General features: G+C 36.8%; 1 protein-coding gene across 1 annotated transcript; it reads right to left on the bottom strand.

Annotated features, from left to right (window-relative positions):
* Positions 1 to 750: 750 nt before the first annotated feature.
* Positions 751 to 17,446, bottom strand: LOC146160907 (dynein regulatory complex subunit 4-like). The gene is made up of 11 exons (XM_083384229.1): positions 17,417 to 17,446; positions 17,171 to 17,254; positions 13,682 to 13,795; positions 13,251 to 13,457; positions 13,111 to 13,165; positions 12,302 to 12,507; positions 11,071 to 11,238; positions 10,094 to 10,180; positions 9,178 to 9,387; positions 1,613 to 1,678; positions 751 to 1,076 (listed from the first exon to the last, which is right to left on the bottom strand). Exons 1-11 carry the CDS (start codon positions 17,444 to 17,446, stop codon positions 927 to 929), a joined length of 1,377 nt encoding a protein of 458 aa, XP_083240355.1. The 3' UTR covers positions 751 to 926.
* Between the last annotated feature and the right edge of the window lie 4,318 nt (positions 17,447 to 21,764).

The raw sequence follows: 21,764 nt of genomic DNA on the forward strand, positions 1-21,764 counted from the left end.
TGGACTATAAAAAGGTTTAGCCTACATGTTGAATTCGCGTTTTTAGTTTCGGTTGATGCTCATAAAATGTTTAATATAACGCCGAGGAAGAATACGCCACAAAACTTTACTTTATAGCCGCAATCAAATTATCATAAAACTGACGATTTTTTCGCAATGCATGTTTATGACAAAAAAAATAAAAAATGGAAAACAGTTGTTGTCAAACAACGGACTTGGAACGAAACCGCTATATATTTTTAGTGTTGCGGAAACGATAAAATGAGTACCAATATAAGTATGCTTTAACAGTTATTTTTACCCGTAAGCGAAAACAAGGAACCCTGGTCATAAATTCTATTGGCTTTGCACAATTGCTACAAAAAAGCAAACGACATGGTGCTACTGGACTTTTTTAAATGGAAACTATATGGATGTAAATTATATTAATACTGTGTGACTCATTCAAAGCATACAGCCTTGTGTAGCTGGTCAGCTTACGCCATTCCCACGAAAAACTGGGTTGAATTTCCTCCCTTGCTGTCGCTGATGAAGAACAGAAGACACAAACCAATGTTATGACTGCAGAGTTGACTTGACTTCAGAAAACTATCACTTAATTTCGATGTTTCCAATAACAATAGGTGGTGTTGTGTTATAGCTTAAGCTAAGATGATGTGCGCTTTTAATTGTGAAAAAGGGAGTGCTATAAGTTACCATGCCACTTTAATTTCGGATACAACAAACAAAACACGGCTACTGGGATTTTAGGCCACACAAAAGTTTATTACCAAACCATACGAAGGCGCGAAAGCGACAATCATTTGCCAAGTTAAATATGCGACAGTGCAAAACGTCGTCGCAAAAAGAAAAAAGACAAAGTACATCCGAACAAAGTTAGGCGACCGCACAAACACATGGTACAAAGCAAGTGCGAATTCTAGAGATTACGTGGGGGCGGCTACCAGACCTGCCGGCCCCCTGCCCAATTCCTGGCCGCCGATTGTGCTTTCCAGCGGCTTGAAGCCGAGCTCTTCAACAGGCACACCGAACGCTAGAAGTTTTGACTCGTAGGTGCGCAACAGGTCGTTGTGGGCCTGTACAATAAACGCATGGTTAACCTTATTAAGTGCATGTTTGCCGGGGCCGACCATGCAACGGCCGAATGTTACTTCATCAAAATTCAGTGGTGGTTGATAGCATTGAAATCACCGTTGGGAAATCGTTGGGATATAATTGCGATTGACACATTGTAAAAGTTGATGGCAAACATCAGATAAAATTCCATACATTTTAGGCGGTTGACTTTCAGGTTAATAAGTTATAACAATTTCCTATAGAATGATCTTAAGACTGTTTATAATAAAACGACAAAACATAAAATAATTTTTTTTAATTTTGCAGAAATATATATTTGGCCTACAAGGCATCGTTAGTTTCTGTACAAAAAGCATGTAAAAATGCCAATAATAGTAGTTAAAAAGTAAAATATATAATTTAAAAATATAAGATTGCGTGTACAATCATAAAACACCTGCAGGTGGTAGATGCAAAAACAACACCTTAGCGAATGGCAAAAAGCGACAACGTGAACATAAAACCTATAGTATATTTTTCACACAATTAATGTTACCTTGCAAACGCGTGCCAGCTCGTATTGGAGATCTTTTATAGCACTGTTCTTTGAATCAAGTACATCCTGCAAAAATATATTACTTTAGTTATAAGTAAAATAAATAAAGAGCAATCGCAAATAGAAAACATGTTGCCAGGTGTTCAACAAGCGGCAGGAAAACTGTTTCTTGAAGCTGGCTAATTTTATCAATAGAAAGGTGCACTGGGTAAATTTAGTTCTACCAGGCATCTGTCGTAAAACAGGGGCTTGTGCAACTAATGTTTGCACTTTGTATGGCATAGATTCGATAAAGTCGACGCTAATATCAAGGGACATCCAGTTCAGTGATAACCATCGATTCGATTATCTGCCAGGCCGCAGTATTAAAGTATAGAGTCAGCAACAACGATTTCACCCTCGACGAGCTACTTACACAATCGAATCGGGCTAGAGGAAATTTCCAAAAAAACGCGTCTAGAAAAAAAAATGTTTTGTGCCTAACAAATGTGCGCACATCGCCAAATTTCTGACGCCAGCATAAAATCGACCGGAAAAGGTAAACAATATCGATTTACCAGAACCGACGGTCCCTTGGAAATCGTCAGTGTTGGATTACGCATGTAGTCTTATTGAACCGGATTTTTTTCAACAAAAGAGGTAACAAGGCTCAACGACAAAATGGAAGAATTACTTGGTATTGAAAAATATAGTTATAAACGAATAACTAACTCGCCACGTTAACACATCGCGCAAATTTTTACTGCACAGGAATAAAAAAGAGGCAAATCGTAAAACTGACAATTTACGGTGTGCAATATACCGCAACGACATAACACTGCTTGTAAAACTACTCTAATGTATTTGTCCGACGATATTGCCTTGAAGCCAAACGCAACAACCGTCGTAAGCCCGTAGGTTACTTTGGGTCATGGCCAAAAGTGAACCCGCTATATTGTTGTTGGAGCTGGTAGAGAAAAGGCAGAAAGCGAAATCCGCACTAACGGGAGTACAAGGCTGAAAAAGGCGAAGTGTAGCTCAAAAACACATTAGCAAGGCATGCCGTTATCCGATTGTTAGTTCACGTATGATTTAACTTCAGTATAGGTGGTTACAACCGTACCCGCAGTTTTGTCCGATATTTCAAAGGTATGCCACGAACCCATAATTATTTTTTTATCGGTAGTGGGCAACTTGTTTAAATCACAAGGACCATATAAATATAATTGTATACATTTGTTTATATTGCAAATATGAAATATAAGTTAATTTAAATTCACGTTTTGGGTTTAATGATATTTTGGCGATCAAGTGAAACAAGACAAATATTTTCCAAAACATTGGGGATACTCATTGCCAGATTAAAGTTAAACAACAGAAAATTTTTAAGTGGAAATAAAAAAAGATTACAGGAAAGTAGTTACCGTACACACGTAAACATATTTAAAAGTCCAATTCACCATTCCACTACTATTACCGTCTAACACCGGTTTCACAATACTGTTGTGACCCGGTGTCACACTGACAACTAACAAAGTCTAAATTTGAAATAACGTAATATGGGCGGAGCACAAAAGCAGGAATGCTTGCAACTCGATTATTTGGGACAATTTCGCTCGATTGTTTGTTCACGTACAACGCAGCTTAGTGCCGGGCAGTAGTCGGCAAACTGTGGGCCGCGGCCCAAATGTGGGCCGCGAGTTAATTTTGACTATAGTTTAGTGTTGCCATGTGGTTGTGGGCCGCATGATAGCCGTAGTTCGTGTGGCTAAGATTTTTTATATTGGCTCAGCGTGTTTCAGACCCACAAAATGTGGTCCTGGGAGCCTGTCGTACTATATTTTTTGCATCCTAATTTATTTATGTAAACGCAAAACTTTTCGCGCGTTGCGCGTATATTTTTCTTTTGTAGTATGTTTTACAATATGGCATGCGAATGTTTTAGGCATTAAGGCGCCGTGTAATATTTCACCTTAAAAACAAATATCCTGAATCCGCCACTGTTTATGCAGTGGTTTTACGTAGTGGGCCTTCAACATCTCTGAAAAGAGTGCTTTGGGCCGCGACAAAAAAAGTTTGCCGACGACTGGTCCTGGGTATTACACGACGCACATGTGATTTGGAGGTTAACTTGTCACAAGATAGACATAGGAGATTTGCCAACCTGTCGTCACATGTTAAGGATCAGGGATTTGTGGGTTACGGGATTAGTGGGTTAGTTGTCACAAGTTAGAAGTTGTGACTTGTTACACTATAACTGGGATTTTAGTGGGTTGCTTTGTTACTCTATATTTAGCCTGCTGGTATTGGAATACTGTGTACGTGGGATTGGGCAATGAATAAATACGAATATGTATTAATAACTGACGTGCAATAAGCCATGCTAAACGTTTGCTCCATACTTTGCGTTGACAAATGTATAGTATAGAACAACGGAGCCACAGCATTTAGAATAGGTATAATATGCAAAGCATATTACAGTATACACGTGTATGCAAAATTTATGAATCCAATCCATATTATAATACATTACAACCTTAATAGTGGAAGGTTCGAACCATTTTATGGTTATAAAGCGCATTTAATTATTGTTATCAATATTAATAGCGAATGAGGGCTAATACAGATCCAAGGTTGTAATATCGGTCCTAGTTCAAAATAGATTGTGATCGGTACAGATCTAATATGAATTTCAATAAGCGTAACATTTATGCAAATGCATCTGATTTACCAAAGCGATTTTTAGAGTAAATTATGATCACTGACAATAAATAAGGCAAATATAGACTTATCATCGGTAGAATATCCTATCTATGTTTTGTTTAAAAATGTTGTGTTTATATGATTTTACTAGCACAGGAGTCGGTAACACAACAAAGGTTGCGACGGAAATAGAGGAAGAATGTGATAACACCATTAAGAAGTTGACTTAAAAAAAAATTTAAAAGCAACAAGTGCTGCTAATGGTACTTAAATTGTCATCAACAGAGGCTGTACTCGAGTCCAACGAGCAATTTTGGGTTCAGGAAATCCACCAATGTCCCATGTTCCCAAAGCGCACGTAACCGATTCCAAAATACACACATAATCGCAACTATCACGGGGTCACATGACGTACCCAAGTGCGTGGTAAATATTTGCCGGTGTGACGATAAGAGCTTGCAAACAGGTCGCGCCAAGACCGTCTGGCGTACATTGTGCCATTTGTACACAAAACGACCTCGGCGACGTTGGATTCTGTGTAATGAAGCATCCAGCCTGATACACTGTAAGACCTATTGTTTGACCATGTTGCTCTCTGCGACAAGGACAAATAGGGTCGACGAGTTTAGGTGGGTCGCGAGAATCGCACAGCGGTAGCGATAAAATAACCGGAATTGCAAGATACAGCTCAGCACGTGTCAAATTGGTAAAGCCACCCAACAAAACTACACGTAACTACGCACTTGCCAGGCCGGTGGGGGTAAAATATTGTGCTAAAATACATGACCACTGCGAATGGTTGTTTTCTTTAGGAGATATAATTTGTAAATAATGTGGTCTTCAAGCGACGTAAATACAACCAGGAGTCCCAGGTGGCATGGATTGACATTTGGCACGTTGTATGGTTTGCGCTTCGTAAACGTTGGAAGCGGGATATTGCGAATTTGGACGTTTAACGCAACAGCAGTTTCAAAGTTTAAGTTTTTTTTCCCTAAAAGGTAAATATCTCAAGCACTTTAGGTTAATGACATTTGTTACATTCTATACGCTTTACCACTTTATTTAAAAGTTTGTTTTAGTTCTGTTTAAAATCCATCGAATGTCAAGTTTTATTGCCGTCCCTTGTGCGATTTAAGTCCCAAATAACGAATTCAAAAAAGTCTTGCGTTGGGGGTCTTGTGTAAGAGTGTTACCGCTAATATATCGACTAACAACCCTGAGCAAACCGATAAAAAAAACCCAGGTCCATTTTAGGATTATAGTTTTGATTAGATTCTAGGTTTAAACATCCCAGTCAACTAAATATAATATCGTTTAATAAACGCCAAATTGAGTGTTTTACATTAGACTTCCTGTACATCGCAGTCACGCAAACTCGCGCAAGACATCTCCCAATAAAACAACAGAACAGATTCGGTAAAAATCGCATTAGGTGTGCTTTTGTACAGCTTAGGATTTTCTCCGTGTGTTTATCACGTCAAGCACAAAAGCTAAATCGGTCTTTGAGTGATTTCTCGGAAGTCAGGTGACGATCCTTCCTTTGAAACGATTTTAGACATCTTTCTCATCAATTATGGGTAACAAATAACGTAGGTTAACATTCGGATATTTTAATTCATCGTTGCTCTGTCGTTATTTTAACAAAATTTAATATAGTTTAGCATTTCGCGCTTGCCTTGAAACCCCGGCGGACGACATGTACGTGAGCAAAGCAATTCGAACCAGACACATAAAAGGTCGAAAAATGTTTAAACACGAGTACGACTTTGACAACCCATGTTGAAACCCGCAGGTAAAGTGACACTTAATGGTCGGTGCGCGCGCGCGTGTGAGTGTGTGTTGAGCATAGGCACAAGTCAAGTGTAGACATAAAATAGCCAAGTCGTAGCCAGCAATGAGCGAGGGAGAGAACTTTTCGCTTGCCTGCGGAATGCTGGACGTAGGTTCGGGTTACTTTCGTTCAGTGACCTGGAGTTACCCGTGCCGAGCTGAGAGCAGACAGAGCGCAGTCGCTACAGGAGGGACAAAGTCCGACCAGCGAAAGAAATCGAGCTGCTGCGCTGGTCCACGCGATAAGGTCGATTGCGCAATGAAACAATAGATTAAAAATAATTTTAACAATGGGTTCACTCCTAGCCCTTTATTGCGCTTACAATAGGACTGGTATTTATTATATAATGATTATTATAGGTTGAAACGCACACTATTTGTGCCGTAAACGTAGCCTGGTTTTACCAGCCCGACTATTGTCGACTAACAAACACAAAACGAAATGGGTCTCGTTTACAAACAAATCAGCTAACCATATTGCAAACAGTCATTATAAAACAATTCTTTTTTTAGCTAACTGTCGCGCCTCGTTGTATATCGTTCTTTTACAACCAGTGAAGTGTGTGCCTCGAGAGATCCCTAGGTGTGAAAAATTAACTAAACATATTACTCATGCGAGAATGCGAGACTTGAATGCACACTGTCCTTTTAAAAAACTGAGTTTCGGTATTGCAGTATGGTTCCGTGAACCTTTATTGATTTTCTTGAACTTTGACAAGCAATATCCTGTTAGGCGAAGGCCACTGAACCACGATATATCCTTTAATTAAGGTACACACGCCCCCCTTTTTCCCATCGTTGCGCCACCGCCATTGGATAGAAATGCGCTCAGCCGCAAGCGCATTTTTAACATGGGAAATAGCGGCAACGTGACGCGGTTGAATCAGCCGTACCACTCAGACGATATGGCCTACATTTCAAGCGAAGTTCAATAGGTGGTTTCCAAATTTTAATCGATAGCGCCAAAAAATGTTTCTATTTCCGGAAACACACAAGCCTAAATCCAACCATACTCAAGTTTACCAAAGCAAGCTGTTCCCGTTGTTTTAGAAATATCTAAATTAAATGACGGGCAACGCCGTTAAAAATATCGTGCGCAACCACGAAGCCAAACCCTCTACAGGGGCTATGCTATCAAAAAGAGCGAATAAGGTGAAAAAGTTATTAGAATTGGAACCTCAAAATGTTCAGCACAAACGCGCGTATACGCACGCTTAGTTAAACACATAAAATGGAGGGTGCGCAGTAAAGCGATTTTCAAGCTGTTGTGTGGGTAAGAACTTTGTGTTTTCACCTTTGGTGCTAGTAAAACGGCTAACATAGGGCAGTTCTCATCTATATATAACTGAACAAATATTGTTCAAAGCGCGCAAGCCTAAGTATGTGTGTGTGTGTGTTAATGTGGGCGTCGCGGTTCAACCATCACCAATCAAACAGGAAGTTTAGGTTGCCGAGCGATCAATTCACATTGGTAGGGAGGCTGCTTTCCGCAAAGCGACTCGACGCGGAACTTCTCTCTTTTTCCAGCTATTTTGCCGAACAAAGAAACTCTCCCAGCTGCAGCGCGCTTCTTTGTTTGTCACGGAGCGTGTTATTACTGCTGGGCACGTGATGACTAGAACGACGCGGCGATTGCGCGCCGTGACAAATCTAAGCCCGAGCCTCGGCTCCGATGCGAGACTTACGAGGGTAAATAAAAGCTTTATGACGAGGATTCACCGCGGTCACCGCGCAGTGACAAAAGAAATAGCCAGAAAGTGGTTTTACCCGGCATTGTACCTGGCGCCACAAAAAAACGATTTCGTTCGACCGTTGACTGCGAAAGACTCGTTAAAATATCTTTTTACGACCTGAAAAATTTCCAGTGAAACTGGCGTTGTAGCTGCTTTCGTTTATAACAATACCGTCAGACTGGGGCAAGGACTTTATGTGGCTTGGCGTGGGCTTCCATTTAGCAATTCAGCGGCCATTTTGCTAGTTAGGTGAAATCTATCATGGAATCTTAAGACTCTTAATCATAGTTTCGTAACTTTATTTCTGGGTTGGTACCAACTCAGATATGGAAATTCTAAAAAAAAAACGAAATACAACTGAAAACGACAAAATATAACGTAAGATTAATACCACATTTTCATCGGTAACCACGCTGGCTAACCTAAATCAAAGCCAAGTTAACCAGTATGACAGGGTGACAATTAAGAATAAAATTAGGTTAAGAAAAAAATATTGTACTAGTTCATTCATTCGTTTTAAAGTGATTTTTTCGAGTAAACCACTGCCGCTAAAGCTATTATATTCGGCACACTGATTTGAACAGTAGTCTGACGGGTTCTCGTTATTTACTTCTCTTGCGCCATCTCGTGTTTAAATTTCCGGCGTAATTTGAGCTGACATTCGGCATTTTGTCTGACCTTTATGAAGCGGCAATCTATTTTGCCTTGGTGTATTTACGTAAGATAGACGTCAACTTATACATAAACCATCATGCCCTTAAACAAGTGTTTCCCAACTTTTCGCCAAAGCGACCCAAATACTAAACGAAGTAAAGCTTAGATGAACTAATTTATTCACCAATCGAATTGTTAGCTTGAGATGAACATATTTCAAATGAAGAAATAACATTAAAAAACTTCAATTTATTTAATGTGAACCATGTCTTACTATTTCGTCCACAAAGTTCTACAGTTTTGGAGAAATTTTGCAGAGAAGCAATATTTATAAACCTAACGACAAGAATAACTGGAGGAGACGACCCAACCCAATTAAATAGCGAGCCAATTTGGTCGCTACGCACAGGTTTAGAAAAAACGCCTTAAACACTTCAGATTTAGAACCACCAATCTAAGAAAACCAGTTGTTTGCTGTTATTTAACAAATGAAATATCGCGAAATGTTAACGAGAATATAAATAAACGAAACAGCCTGGTAAAAACGTTGGCATTTTACGACATTGTTGATCGTTTTACTTAACAAAACATCTGTAGAGATCAAACGACAACGAAAGTTAAAACTATGGAAAGCCTAACTTTGACCAAACAGTATTAACAACGAACCTCCAACTTCCTGGTGACGACGGTGAGAGCGGTTGGGTCGAGGTTGGACGCAGAGAGGACTTCGTTAAGCTGCGCCTCTTTCTTCTCAAGGGAGTCGGCGAGAGCGGAGAGTTTCTTCTCCAGCAGAAGGTTCTTGAAGTTGCTCTTCTGCTCCACTTCGTGGATGGCCTTGACGAACTTTTTGTACAGTTCGTCGCGTTCCGCCTGCGTCTGAATATAAAATTACATCGATGTGTATCGGTCGTTTTTCAACCTTTATTCGCGACAAGCATAAGTACAACAGCGAAGCTTTGGCGACTCAACTCTCTTCACTGAACTTTTTTTCGATTCATAAGACAATTCCAAACATCTGTTTTAGGTGGAATATAGGGCTGCAGAGTCGGAGCCGGATTCGGGACTCAATGGAGACAAGCAAATTAGCTGGAGTCGGAGTTGACTTTATTTTCAGCCGGGTTCGGCTTAGGGTTTCGGGCCGGGTTGTTTTAAATGGACTGCAGCCCTGCATTCAATGTCAACGAAAAACTAATAAAAATGTAAAACTTTGTGCATGGCCTTGACGAACTTTTTGACTGTTCGTCTCGTTCCGCCTCCGTCTGCACGGAAATGGCAAGCGAAGCGATGAAATTGGTATATGAAATAACTAAAACTAGAAGATCAGAGAGAGGATTTAGTTTTGTGCCAGTTGTGCGTTAACGTCTGGTTATTATAGTTGTGCTGCGAAAAACCATTAAGTAACTCAACACATCGGATATACGATAACCGAGTAACTGACGTGGTATTAAACAAATCTAGACTTAAAAATTGAATTTGTAATCTTAGGTAAAAAAATGGTTTTCATGGAACTGCGCTTGCGTGTGGAATCCTGTGGATCTTTTAGCTGATTCTCTCTGTGAAAGGTAAACAAATACAATTTTACCTTTTCAAATCGCTGCTCCATGACTTCGTGTTCCCACTGAAGGCTCTTCATCTCCTTCTCCATAGAACGGAGCCGAATCTTGGCGCTCTAGAAGAAATACAAGCGTCACCCTGTTGCAAATATATGAATATCCTATTGTGGGAAATGGTTAAAACCTAGTTGACAATATCAATCAAAAACTTGTAAGCAACATGCTCTACAAATAATGTACGATTTTGTAAGGTTTTGCCCTGTGAACTGTCGGCAACAAACCTACCCCAGAAAGGATACCATATTCCGACTAGCAAAACAACAAAAACATAAATTATTTTGCACAACAGTGCCTTCGGTTCACAACGCAACGATTTACTTGGTGGTTCGGCAACTAAAAAGTTGACCGATATATAGTGTAAAAGCTTTTTAATGGCAAATAGAGAGCCTTTTAAAACTAACTAAGCAAGCTCGCGATTAAGAAAATGATTAAACATCATTATTCGAAGGCAAGAGTAAAAATGTTCTACTGTATTACTTAATTTAAATTGATTCCAGATTATTTAGATTATTTGGAAAACAATATGGCAATCTAATATCAAATGATTTCAATAATGTGGTAAAATTAAAAAATTAAAACGTTTCGCCTGGCCCACTCCAAAGTGAACAGGTGTCAATCGGAAAACCAACAAGTTAACCAATAATTGACCGATAGAAAGTTGACGAACTACTCACCAAAAAAAAATTTATAGACAACTGACCGATAGAAAGTTGACCAAAACCTGACCGATAGAAGCTGATCGACAAGCTTAGTTATCGAACCACCAACTAAAGACAAATTTATAGACAACTGACCGGTAGAAAGTTGACCAAAATCTGACCGGTAGAAAGTGGATCGGAAACTGACTGGTATTCAGTTGACGAACCACTACCGACCGAAAGAAAACTTCCGCCAACTGACTTCCAAGTTCAACCAACGCAGCAAAAAAAAAAGACCGACAACTAACCGAGAGGGAGGCCTTGTCCTTGTGATAGTTGGTGAGCTGCCGGCGCAGGTCGTCCACCTCTTCTTTGGCGCGCTGCAGAGGCTCGATGAGGCGCTTGTTCTGCAGCTGGATCTCTGCCATCTCCTTCTCCATCCGCTCCTCCTTTTTCTTCATTTCCTCGATTTGCTCCTGGAATCAAAAAGACGAAAAATTATGACGTTTTGTCCTTTAGTGGTTCTCAATGCTAAATATGTTACAATTTTATTTCTCAATTGCAAAATACAAGACGTTGGAGGCTTGTCCATCAAATTCCGAAATTTGTTTTGGCAGCATTTTGACGTAACATAGATCAATGGTCTACTTTGGACTTTATCGTACGTAACAATGCTGCAAGTGTTGTGCCCAACTGTTTAAAAGTAGGCTACCCTACAACTCGTTTCAGTCTTAAACTTTAAGACCAGTTGTATGTGAAAAACTTCAATAAAACCGCGTATAACACGTATGATATCAAAAAGACAGCAGCAAATTGCTCATTATATTGAATTTTCCCTTTCTTTTGCTTTTAGGTTGTATCGTAATATATTACATTTTACGTTGATTTTAATTTTTGAAGGTCCACCGATCCGCATATGTTTTAAAATGTTACCGGTCCTTAAGCTGGGAAGGTTGAGAACCACTGCTTTAGTCTGATTTCTTAGACCAAAAGTTTTGAAAAGTGAGTGTGAATGTTTTGAGAAAGTGATCCTGCCGATAAATTACGACATTATAAAAAAAAAATTAAAAAAACGGGGATCGCCTTTATTTGGTATTTCCTTCAGGTGAATCTAACAATATATTTGCATGAATCTGTGATGATTAGGGCATACGCCATACGGTCTTATGCCAAGTTAATACACTAAAGATTGGAGGTTACTCACACTTAAAAAAGTGGCCTACAGCATTTTAACGCAAAAAAATTGGCCGGTTACAATTGTTTGCTAAAGTTAAACCAACTTTAAACTATTTAAGATGGCGATTTACGTTTTTTTCTATCATTATAGTGGGGCCCTTCTTTTACTGACAATACAAAAGTCATAGTTTTGATCAGTTTGCTCTTTAGGTATAGAAATAATGTATTTTGATAATTAAGTAAGAGCAGATAAATACTATATTATACTATATATCTTGCTCAATATATATATATTAGCGTATAAAAGTACAATAAGATGTTCGACTCTAAAGCAACGATGTACTTGTATAGGAAGTGCTGTACCTTGAGCGAGTTGATTAGAGCAAGATTGTTGAGTGTGATGTCGTTGTAGTAGTTTTTGATGTCTGAGAAGGCCTTCTCGTGATTCTTCATGAGCGCGTTTATCTGGCCATTCTTGCGCTCCTCAATCTCGTGAATCTCTGTCTTTCTTCGCAGCTCCAACTCGTCGCGAAGCACTCGCATTTTCTTTTCGTATTTTGCCTCAATTTCTGAAATGAAGTAAAACAACTTGTGTTTTTTTTTTTCAATTTGATTTTTTTAAGAAATGAAAAACACCTAGTAGCTGTATGAGTAATATTTTAAGATACAATGAAATATATATTTAAGAGCTTAAATCAGTGGTTCCCGAATTGGGGGTCACAAGAGATTGTTAAGAGGGTCACCGTGTACTATTTGTCAACAAAAAATTGATCAAAAGCAAAAACAAACAACATTTGCTTTAGTGAACCAGTCGTGTTTTTGAGTCACCTTTACTCTTGTTCTCAATTAATGGAAGAAGAAATGGGGGTCGCGTAGGTTTTTACGAAATGACAAGGAGGTCGCGACAACAAAAAGGTTGGGAACCACTGGGTTAAATAAATAAACCAAGTTTATATTGTGAAAAGTATAAATACGACAGCCAGTAGGGTCCTTCCTTAATAAAATAAAGTCATGAGTTTTGGACCAAGTACGAGAATTCTTATTGGCCATAAAAGTCGCTGCATAAGCAATATAGAAATTGAAATACGATCGTGACACCGGACAATCATATTAATATTGCTTTTCACTCAATACATTAAAAGCCTGCGATAGTGCGGCTTGTATTATCCTACCTCTGGCTTCTCTCTCGAAATTTTCACGAAGCTGTGTGATGTGCTCATCTTGTTTCTTGAAACAAAAGAAAAAAAATAGTAATTAATTAAATATAGCAAGTCATTGTTAGTTAAACAATTAAAATAACACTTGTGACCACCGTTTTCAAGTCCTTGTCTGCATCTTCATGTGATAGCTCCTGCTCCTTATTAGCAACCTTGAGTGCTCGCTTATCCTTGCGCAATTCCGACTCTTGAAGACGGTGTTCTTCCTGGGCACGCTTAAGTGCAATTGAACTCTCAGTCTTTAGTTCAGAGATGTTGTTTTGATGCTCGTACAGCAAGTGCTTCACTTTTTGTTTATAAACCTGGAACAAAAGAATTAAGCCGTTTGAGCCACAGTCTTATTTTGGTGTTTACACAATTTTTTAACACTAAAAGAATTGTTGCTAAATTTGTATGTTATTTTACTAAATACCGTTTTTTCATCACTGGAATTACAAACCATTACTGCTGACAGCAACCTTCCAATTCTCATTAAACTGGGTTAATATTTTATTTTAATGCAAAACCGGCAAAATTTGGCAATTACTTTGATTTCAATTTGATGTCTCTCTTCAGCATCTTCCATCTCGCGATCTTTGTTACGCAGCTCTGCTTTCTTTTCGTCTAACTGACGCTTGGTGATTTCCCAAAATGTGTTGACCTAGTTATGTAAAAACAGTATGAGTTAAGTTCACAGCAAAAATTCAGTCCTAAATATATAAACAATAACCAAACGTGCATTGGGTTATACGTTTACTAATATTAGTTCAGTACAAAGCAAACTCTAAAAAACAATTATTTATTAATGTGGTACAGCTTACGTATTTAATATATATAGCCCATTTTTTATTGAAATTGGATTATATAGTGCCACCCAAAAGAGGTATCTGTAGTATGTAATAAACTTTAAAATCCATTTCTGTTCTTTTGTCACACAAGGAATATATATATTTGTTTTTATCAGCTTTTATCAAACACCCTGAATATTCTATTAGAAATGTTCAGTGGTAACTGGTAACTTACCAAAATACAAACTAAAATTTATACAATGTATCTAATATGTTTCTAAAGAACATCTTATTTGTTAAAACAAACAAAATTGTCAAATTAATGATATTTTAGCATCCCATATAAGGTGAGTCTTACAAAACCTCATTATGCTATGATGAAAGTATAATGCCAGGTGGCTTACAAACTATTTATCTCATAATGAAAGTATTAAGCTAGTTCAAATTTGTTTGTTTTTTCTGTGACTTGTGACTTTCAACACAGCCCTAGCTATCTGCTAGAATTTATCTAGTTTAAGGCACCATAATGCAGTTGTTAAAATGAAGAAAAATTGGCATACTATTTAATATTATTTTGGCATTCATTGTTAATGAACTTGTTATTCTGCGCTTTGGGTGTTGACAGTAGAACTTTGTCTAGTTAGTTGGATAAGTGGTTAACCTTTTAAGCCTGTGGGCTGGTAAAATTAAAGAAAATATCTGTTTCCAAGACCAGTATCCAGAATTTTTCAGTGCATATACTATACAAAAAAACAGAACAAGAAATTAAGTTGATAGTAACCATTCTGAAAAAACTAACTGCATAATCGTAAAACTGTACTGTTGGCTTCGACCATTAAAAACTTAGTGTGACATGTGGGCTTACTTTTTTGTACAAAGTTTATTAAATGCCTGGGGGACAATCTGTGAAACATCCACTGGAATTTTTTTAAAGATTTGTTTATGATTGAGATATATTTCAGTTTTAAGTGGGCCATGGCTAAAAATCCTTGAAAAGGCATTAATGCAACAGCACATAGTTGTGTAAAATATCGGTAGCAACAGCTTGTTCTAACATAATGCTTATGAATTTTATTAAAAGGGTAATGAAAGTTTTTCAGCAATGTTGTGAAGCTTTTTACTTTATTGTGGGTTATATTTTTTGGTCGGACATTCCCAGACAAATAATTAAGCTTAGGCTTCAACATGCTTTTAATTTACATTTATATAATGACTGCTTTATAGCTTGTATTTGTCTCAGGCTGAATTAAAGCAGCGTCAGGGTAATGTGATTGTTATGTAATAAATAGTTGTTACTGCTTCATTACAAGAGTTTAAAGCCCATTTCAGGCTATAACATTTAATGTACACAATAATTTTGTTACAGATATTAGGTTAAGGTGCGAAACAGAAGCATGGTGCAATGCCCTTGAAAAATTAAAACGTCTCATTAGGGCGTCGCAACCCACAGTTTAAGAACCTCTGGGTTAACATACTAAAATAGCAAACAATTTTTTTTAGCAAAAAAATCTTTTTTGCCAACTGCATAAAAAAGCAAACATTTACTGGCGGTTAAGAACAACTAAGTTAGATGACTATAATAAAAAAGTTGTGGATATTTTACTTCATGGTAAGTGGCTTGCAGCTGTCACAATATTCATGGGGTTATTTCTTACTTTACCATGGATGAAGCACCATGCAATATTACCTTTCAGGCAATGTTGAATTTATTTAATCACGAAAGTTTAATTTGAAAGGAAATACTTTTTAGTTAACAAAGGATGATCAGTGATATGTTTTATGGGATCTTTTAGCTGAAGAGCAATGTCTAAATTAATAAAGGAAATACATATCATGTATGTAAACATATGTTTTGTTAAAACTATTTTATTGTGACACAAAAGTATGGTCTTTTTTAAATCCCAGCAATAACTATTGTGATGCAACATTGCAATGTTAGTGCTAAAATAAACTAAAAAACATATTCAGTTGTTGCAAAGTTCAAAGAGCACAGTCTCTTTAAAGCAGCGGTTCTTAACTGGGGGGGCGCCAAGCAATTCTTATGGGGGCGCAAGCTCTAAGTTAATGTTTAATTTTTTTGCAATGATTCTAATGGCTTCCTTTGGGTTGTACACGACTCCTACAGCGCTGTACAAACTCTGTTTTTGCCAACTTTAACATTACAACTGCCAAAAAATTTCGCGGTCCATGCAAATCTTGTGTTTTCTACTTTTGTTGACTACTTTTTAGCCAAACTCGCTCTGAGTGCTATTGCATGTTTTCATATCATCAAATGTATAACGGCCTTATTTAATTACAATTTTACTAACTTATAGATAAACGATGAAAGTCACCCCCCTTTAAATTTTTTTTTTTGATCCATATTTTATATAATGATAACAGGCTAACAACAGGGGACTCAAACTTTTTTGCGCGAAGCATTAATGTTTTTGCAATAGTGCCGAATGCCGCTGTATTGTGTGTTGTCACATCTTTTTAAACATGACGCAATGTTTAAATTTTTTTATTTGCGCTCGACATCATAGCCTTACAACTGTGTAGTAAATGCCGTCACAACACGTTTGCAATATCAGCTCAATAAAAGTCAATGTATCAAGATAAAAATTAAATGTGACGAGCAATTAGTTGTGTGCCCAATGCAAACAGCCTCCTGAATTTACAGTTAAGCGCCAGTTCAACCAAATAAACTCATTTTTCCCACTTCAATATTTTTTCACGCTTCACGCGACTGACAACGACCTTCACTATTTCAAGTTATCTCAGTGATATTTAATTGAAAATGCCGAATTGCTTTTTGTAGGGGGGCACGGCAAAGCATAGGAAGATAGCCAAAGGGGGGCACGGCTGAAAAAAGGTTAAGAACCACTGCTTTAAAGAGTAAAACAAATGAATTTTACAATTTGGCTTGCTTACTCTTTAGCTGACTGTTAATGTGTGGCGCAACTTTTTTTAAAAAAACACATCATAAACTTTACAATTAAAATACACAACTCCTACTTTCCATGCTTAAAATAAATGCTTTCTTTGGGGTTGAAAAAATCGGTATTTTAACTGATTTCATGAAACCACTATACAGCCTTTAAATACAAAACTGAATTTTGTAGCATGTATATCACACTAAAGTGCCAGTAAGAGAAACCTTCTTATGTGTACCCCTAAACACTAGAGATCGTGGATATGCAAACACTAGTACAAGATATTTACTGTACTACAAATATAACACAATACAAATTTAAAATAATGCTTACCTTGTCTCTTTCAAGTTGAAAGTAGTTTCTCTCTTCCCTTTCTCTGTCTAGTTCTTCACGCAATCTTCCTATGTGTTCCTCCAACTAATTAAACATGTCATAAGTTTAAGTTATCATTTTCATGCTTACAATTGTAAAGCACTAGGTATTGCATGTTACATTTAAAAATCTATCTCAATTGCCAATGTGCTGGGCATTTTTAACCAGCTTTTCGTTTAAATTTGTCTAACAAAAGGTAAATCTTACTTGTTCCTTGCTCATTTCTTCTGTTGACATGCCATCTATTACAGTTGGGGTCTTTGGCTTGGCCGACTTCTTCTTCCCCTTTTTTCCCTTCTTTTTTCCTTTTTTGGGTGGCTGAAAAAAAAACAGGTTATTAAACCCAAACCACATTTTTTGCTTTACAACACTTTACTCACCATTTTTAATACCAAGAATTTCCCTTTCTAAGATTAACAGCCAACTTCCAATAACCTAAAATCTAACAAAATTTTAAGAAATCTAGAAGAAACATAACAATCCAATAAAGAAAGTGCGCTGATTGAATATTTAAAATATATTTTTTTATAAAATAAAATGCATAAACATAATACTATTAGTTGTAAATATATATGTATATATTTGAAAATATAGTAGGTTACTAACTATATATATAACTTAACATCCCAAATTTTCACGAAATACCCAGTAAAAAAGCCCTTTAAACATTTCATTGCACCTATTTTGCTTTTTTGAACATACTAATGATGTGATTTGGTATATGACCGGGTTGTGATACTTTTTTTACAAAACATTGTGTATTAGTATCAAAATAAATGATTGATTGTAAGTATCGGCCATCCCAAAAGTATTATATATAAGACTGACACAGGTTTTTTAACCTTATTTTAAAGGATTTAATATTTTTTAGCAAAAGAGTAGTATTAGTAACCCTTTGAATTTAATAGCCTGTTACTTGAAATAGTTTAAAATCACTTCACATGTTATTTTTTTGGCAAGTCGAGTAGTTATCAGAAAATAAAATACTACAGCTTTTAAAAAAAGAGTCACTTAAATTTACTTAACAATGTATTTGCATTTGTTCTAATATCCTTCATGCCAACTGTATTTCCATACAATATTAGCAACATGATGTTACTATGGAGGGGTTCCTGGCGGTGGTCTAGAATCCTACCACTTTTTCATAGTACCGAAACGATTTGTCAAAAATGAAAATGCCAGGAAAAATAAATATGAAGGTGGCTTTTTGATCGGATCACTCTTTTACGCTTGTACCAATATGCAATTATTTTTTTATTTTGTTTAGGAATTGGGTTAGCGTTTGGGCTTAGGGTTGTGGTAGTATTAGATTTATTTTTCAGAGTTTTGCATAATTTCAATGATGTTTTTATAATCGATTGAAATTACTCTGTTAGGCATTGCCTATAGGCTAATTGACCGGATCGATCTTTTACGATGGCACCCTTTGGCAATTATATGTCGATTTTAACTACATTGGTGTCTGGGTGAATAGCCTCTTCCAATAAATATGGGAGAATAAAATAATAATAATATTTGACCCACTTAAACCCAAATCGTAACTCGCTCCTTAACCTACAAAATGTTAGAAATATAAACCCCCAGGCGAAAATGTGGTAGTTTTCTAAACCAGCGCCAGGTTCCTCTAAAAAAATAATATATTTACAACAGGGGTGGGCAAACTTTTTGGCTCGAGAGCCGCATTCAGAATCTGAATTTGTTCGAGGGCCGCACCGTATTATAATTAAAAGCATAAAATCTAAAATTGTAAAACCACTGAAAATCAGTACTTGCCGTTGGTAGCTGTTTTGCTTCTATTTTCGATTCAACTTTAGGACACACAACGCTGACAGCATCAACCATACAATCTTTAATAAATTCGGCCTCTGCAAATGGCTTGCTGTGTTTTTAAATTTTATTGGCTAATATAACTTGCCTTGTTCCTTTGTAAAGACGAACTTTTGGCAAACATCATTTGCTATTGTCTAAAACATTTTTTTAATTCAGTTGCTTCATTTTGCAACTCATGATTTGATAAATTGTGCCAAAATTAGGATGCTTGGTTTCAAAGTAACGTTTCAAATTTTAATCTTTAAATACAGCAACGCTTTCATGACAAATCAAACATATTGCTTTACCTTCAACGTCAGTAAAGAAATACTTTTCTGTATATTCTTTGTTGAATGCACGACATTCATCGTTAACTTTTTTTTTATATTGTTTAAGCAGCTCATTATGGGTGAGTTTTACCTAACCTCACATATAGTGAACAAATCCACACAGCACATGCACAAAACAGTTTTAAACTAAGTACATCACTCATATATTAACAATTTGCTAAACAATAGCTGCTGACCAGAGTGGAAGACTATGCTTATCTTGTTAAGAATACTTTCTAGTAGTTGTATGGAAATTTTTAGGAAATTTTAATGTGCGGATAGTTTTTAAAAATTCGACCAAATGTACCCCCCAAACTTTAATTTTTCTTTGTTTTTTAGCACAAATGGGCTACGGAAAACCGATTTCGCTGAAAATATCTGAATGACCAGAGTGGAAGACTATGCTTATCTTGTTAAGAATACTTTCTAGTAGTTGTATGGAAATTTTTAGGAAATTTTAATGTGCGGATAGGTTTTAAAAATTCGACCAAATGTACCCCCCAAACTTCAATTTTTCTTTGTTTTTTAGCACAAATGGGCTACGGAAAACCTATTTCGCTGAAAATATCTGAATAACCAGAGTGAGAGACTATGCTTATCTTGTTAAGAATACTTTCTAGTAGTTGTATTGATTTTTTTAGGAAATTTTATTGCGCGGATAGTTTTCAAAAATGCAGCTCAATGTACCCCCCAAAATCTGTATTTTTTCCCAAAAACCCTTTTCGAGTTTTCTTTTTATTAGCAAAATTAATGGATTACGGCAATGCTGTTTCGGTGGAAATATCTGATGGCCAGAGTAGGAGACTATGCTTATCTTGTTAGGCAAACTTTATTGTTGTTGCATTGTATTATTTAGAACTTTTGGATGTGTGCAAATTCTTTAAAATTTATTCTAAAACAAAGATTTAGCATATATATTTTAAAAATGTGTTGTTGTTGTTGTTATGACAACCTAAATGTATTGATGATAATTAAGGCAAATCATCATTTATAAATCAGCTTTGTATGCGTTCGGCAAAAAGATAATGAATTTATGTTAAGCGGTTCGTAAAAGTGTGAAAAAAAGCGTGAAAAATTATTTCGCCGAAATGACAATGGTTTGTAATGCGACAGGCCGAACTCATAAATTTCCATTGTGACGTAATACGCTGTTTAGCAACCTAAAGCCTGGTGCGCACATGTGTTGTACGGAAGCTACCACACTGCGGGCGAGAAATTGAAAATTGTTTTATTTGACCGGGAAGCCGGCAGGGCTGCAATGAAACTATTTAAGCAAATTATTATTATTTTTTATATTATTGCTTCAGGCTTTCGCGGGCCGCAGAAAAAAATAGGGCCGTAGTTTGCCCACCTCTGATTTACAAGTTTAATTAAAAAATCTGGGATGACAAGAAAAGTAAAGGCGCTGGTCTAGAATCCCACCACATTTTCATCCGGGGGTTTATATTGCTAACAATAATTTGGTTGGGGTGAGAGTTGGCGTTTGGGTGGGTCTAGTATAACTATTATATTTATTCTTACATATTTATGCCTTCCTTGCAATTTCAACTTTGACAAATCGTTTTGTTAGCGTTAAAATAAATGTGGTAGATTCCAGACTGGCGACAAAGTAAAAGTAACCACACAATCAAACCAAAATGATTTCCATAACTACAAATAAGTTATGCTGTTGCGCCTTTTACAGAAATAGTACTAACAGTTTCGTAAACACAGTTTACAAAATTCGCTTAAAATCTTGACAAATATGTTGTCATGGAAATTGCAGTGTTCGTATTACGACACTGTAAGCGCCAGAGAGGCTACAAACCTACTTTTTTTCTAAAACGATTTAATAAAAAAATTATACGTAAATATAAAAGTCGAGATCTCGCGTGATTTTTTTTAATAAATTTTCGAAGTAAAGTCACTCAAAAAAAAACATCCACTTAGTCGCTGGTTTCGGTTCTGCCGAGGTAAGCTTTGTAAAATTTGCCCTTTGACGTTAATATTATTTCGACTCAATGAGTATTTTTGCGATTGTCGGTTGCATGCTCTATTAACTTACTACCGCTAAAAGTAACCAGACTGTAAGCATTCATTAACAACGGAATGGGATCGCGCGTACATAAGGTACAGGTTAAAGTACAAGTATCCAGCATGGACGCTTTACTTAAGTCCGTTTATGTAGTTAGGACAGTTATTTATTTCAGAGTAAGTTATTTCCAACCAGATCGTTATTTAGTGAAGTCGTTTTTCGCTTACTTTAGCTTTGGCACTGCGCGACGGAATTGGGACACCAAATCCAAATGAGTGTAGACATAGTAGCCTATTGCCATTGAAAGGCGCAATCTATAGTCAAGGCTTGGCAGGGCACCGAGCAATAAACACATCAATAACGCCTTAAAGCTGTATTTCGAACGGCTGGACATGATTTACTA

This window comes from Ascidiella aspersa, chromosome 3, assembly GCF_963924565.1.
Source record: "Ascidiella aspersa chromosome 3, kaAscAspe10.2, whole genome shotgun sequence".
Lineage (NCBI taxonomy): Eukaryota > Metazoa > Chordata > Ascidiacea > Phlebobranchia > Ascidiidae > Ascidiella > Ascidiella aspersa.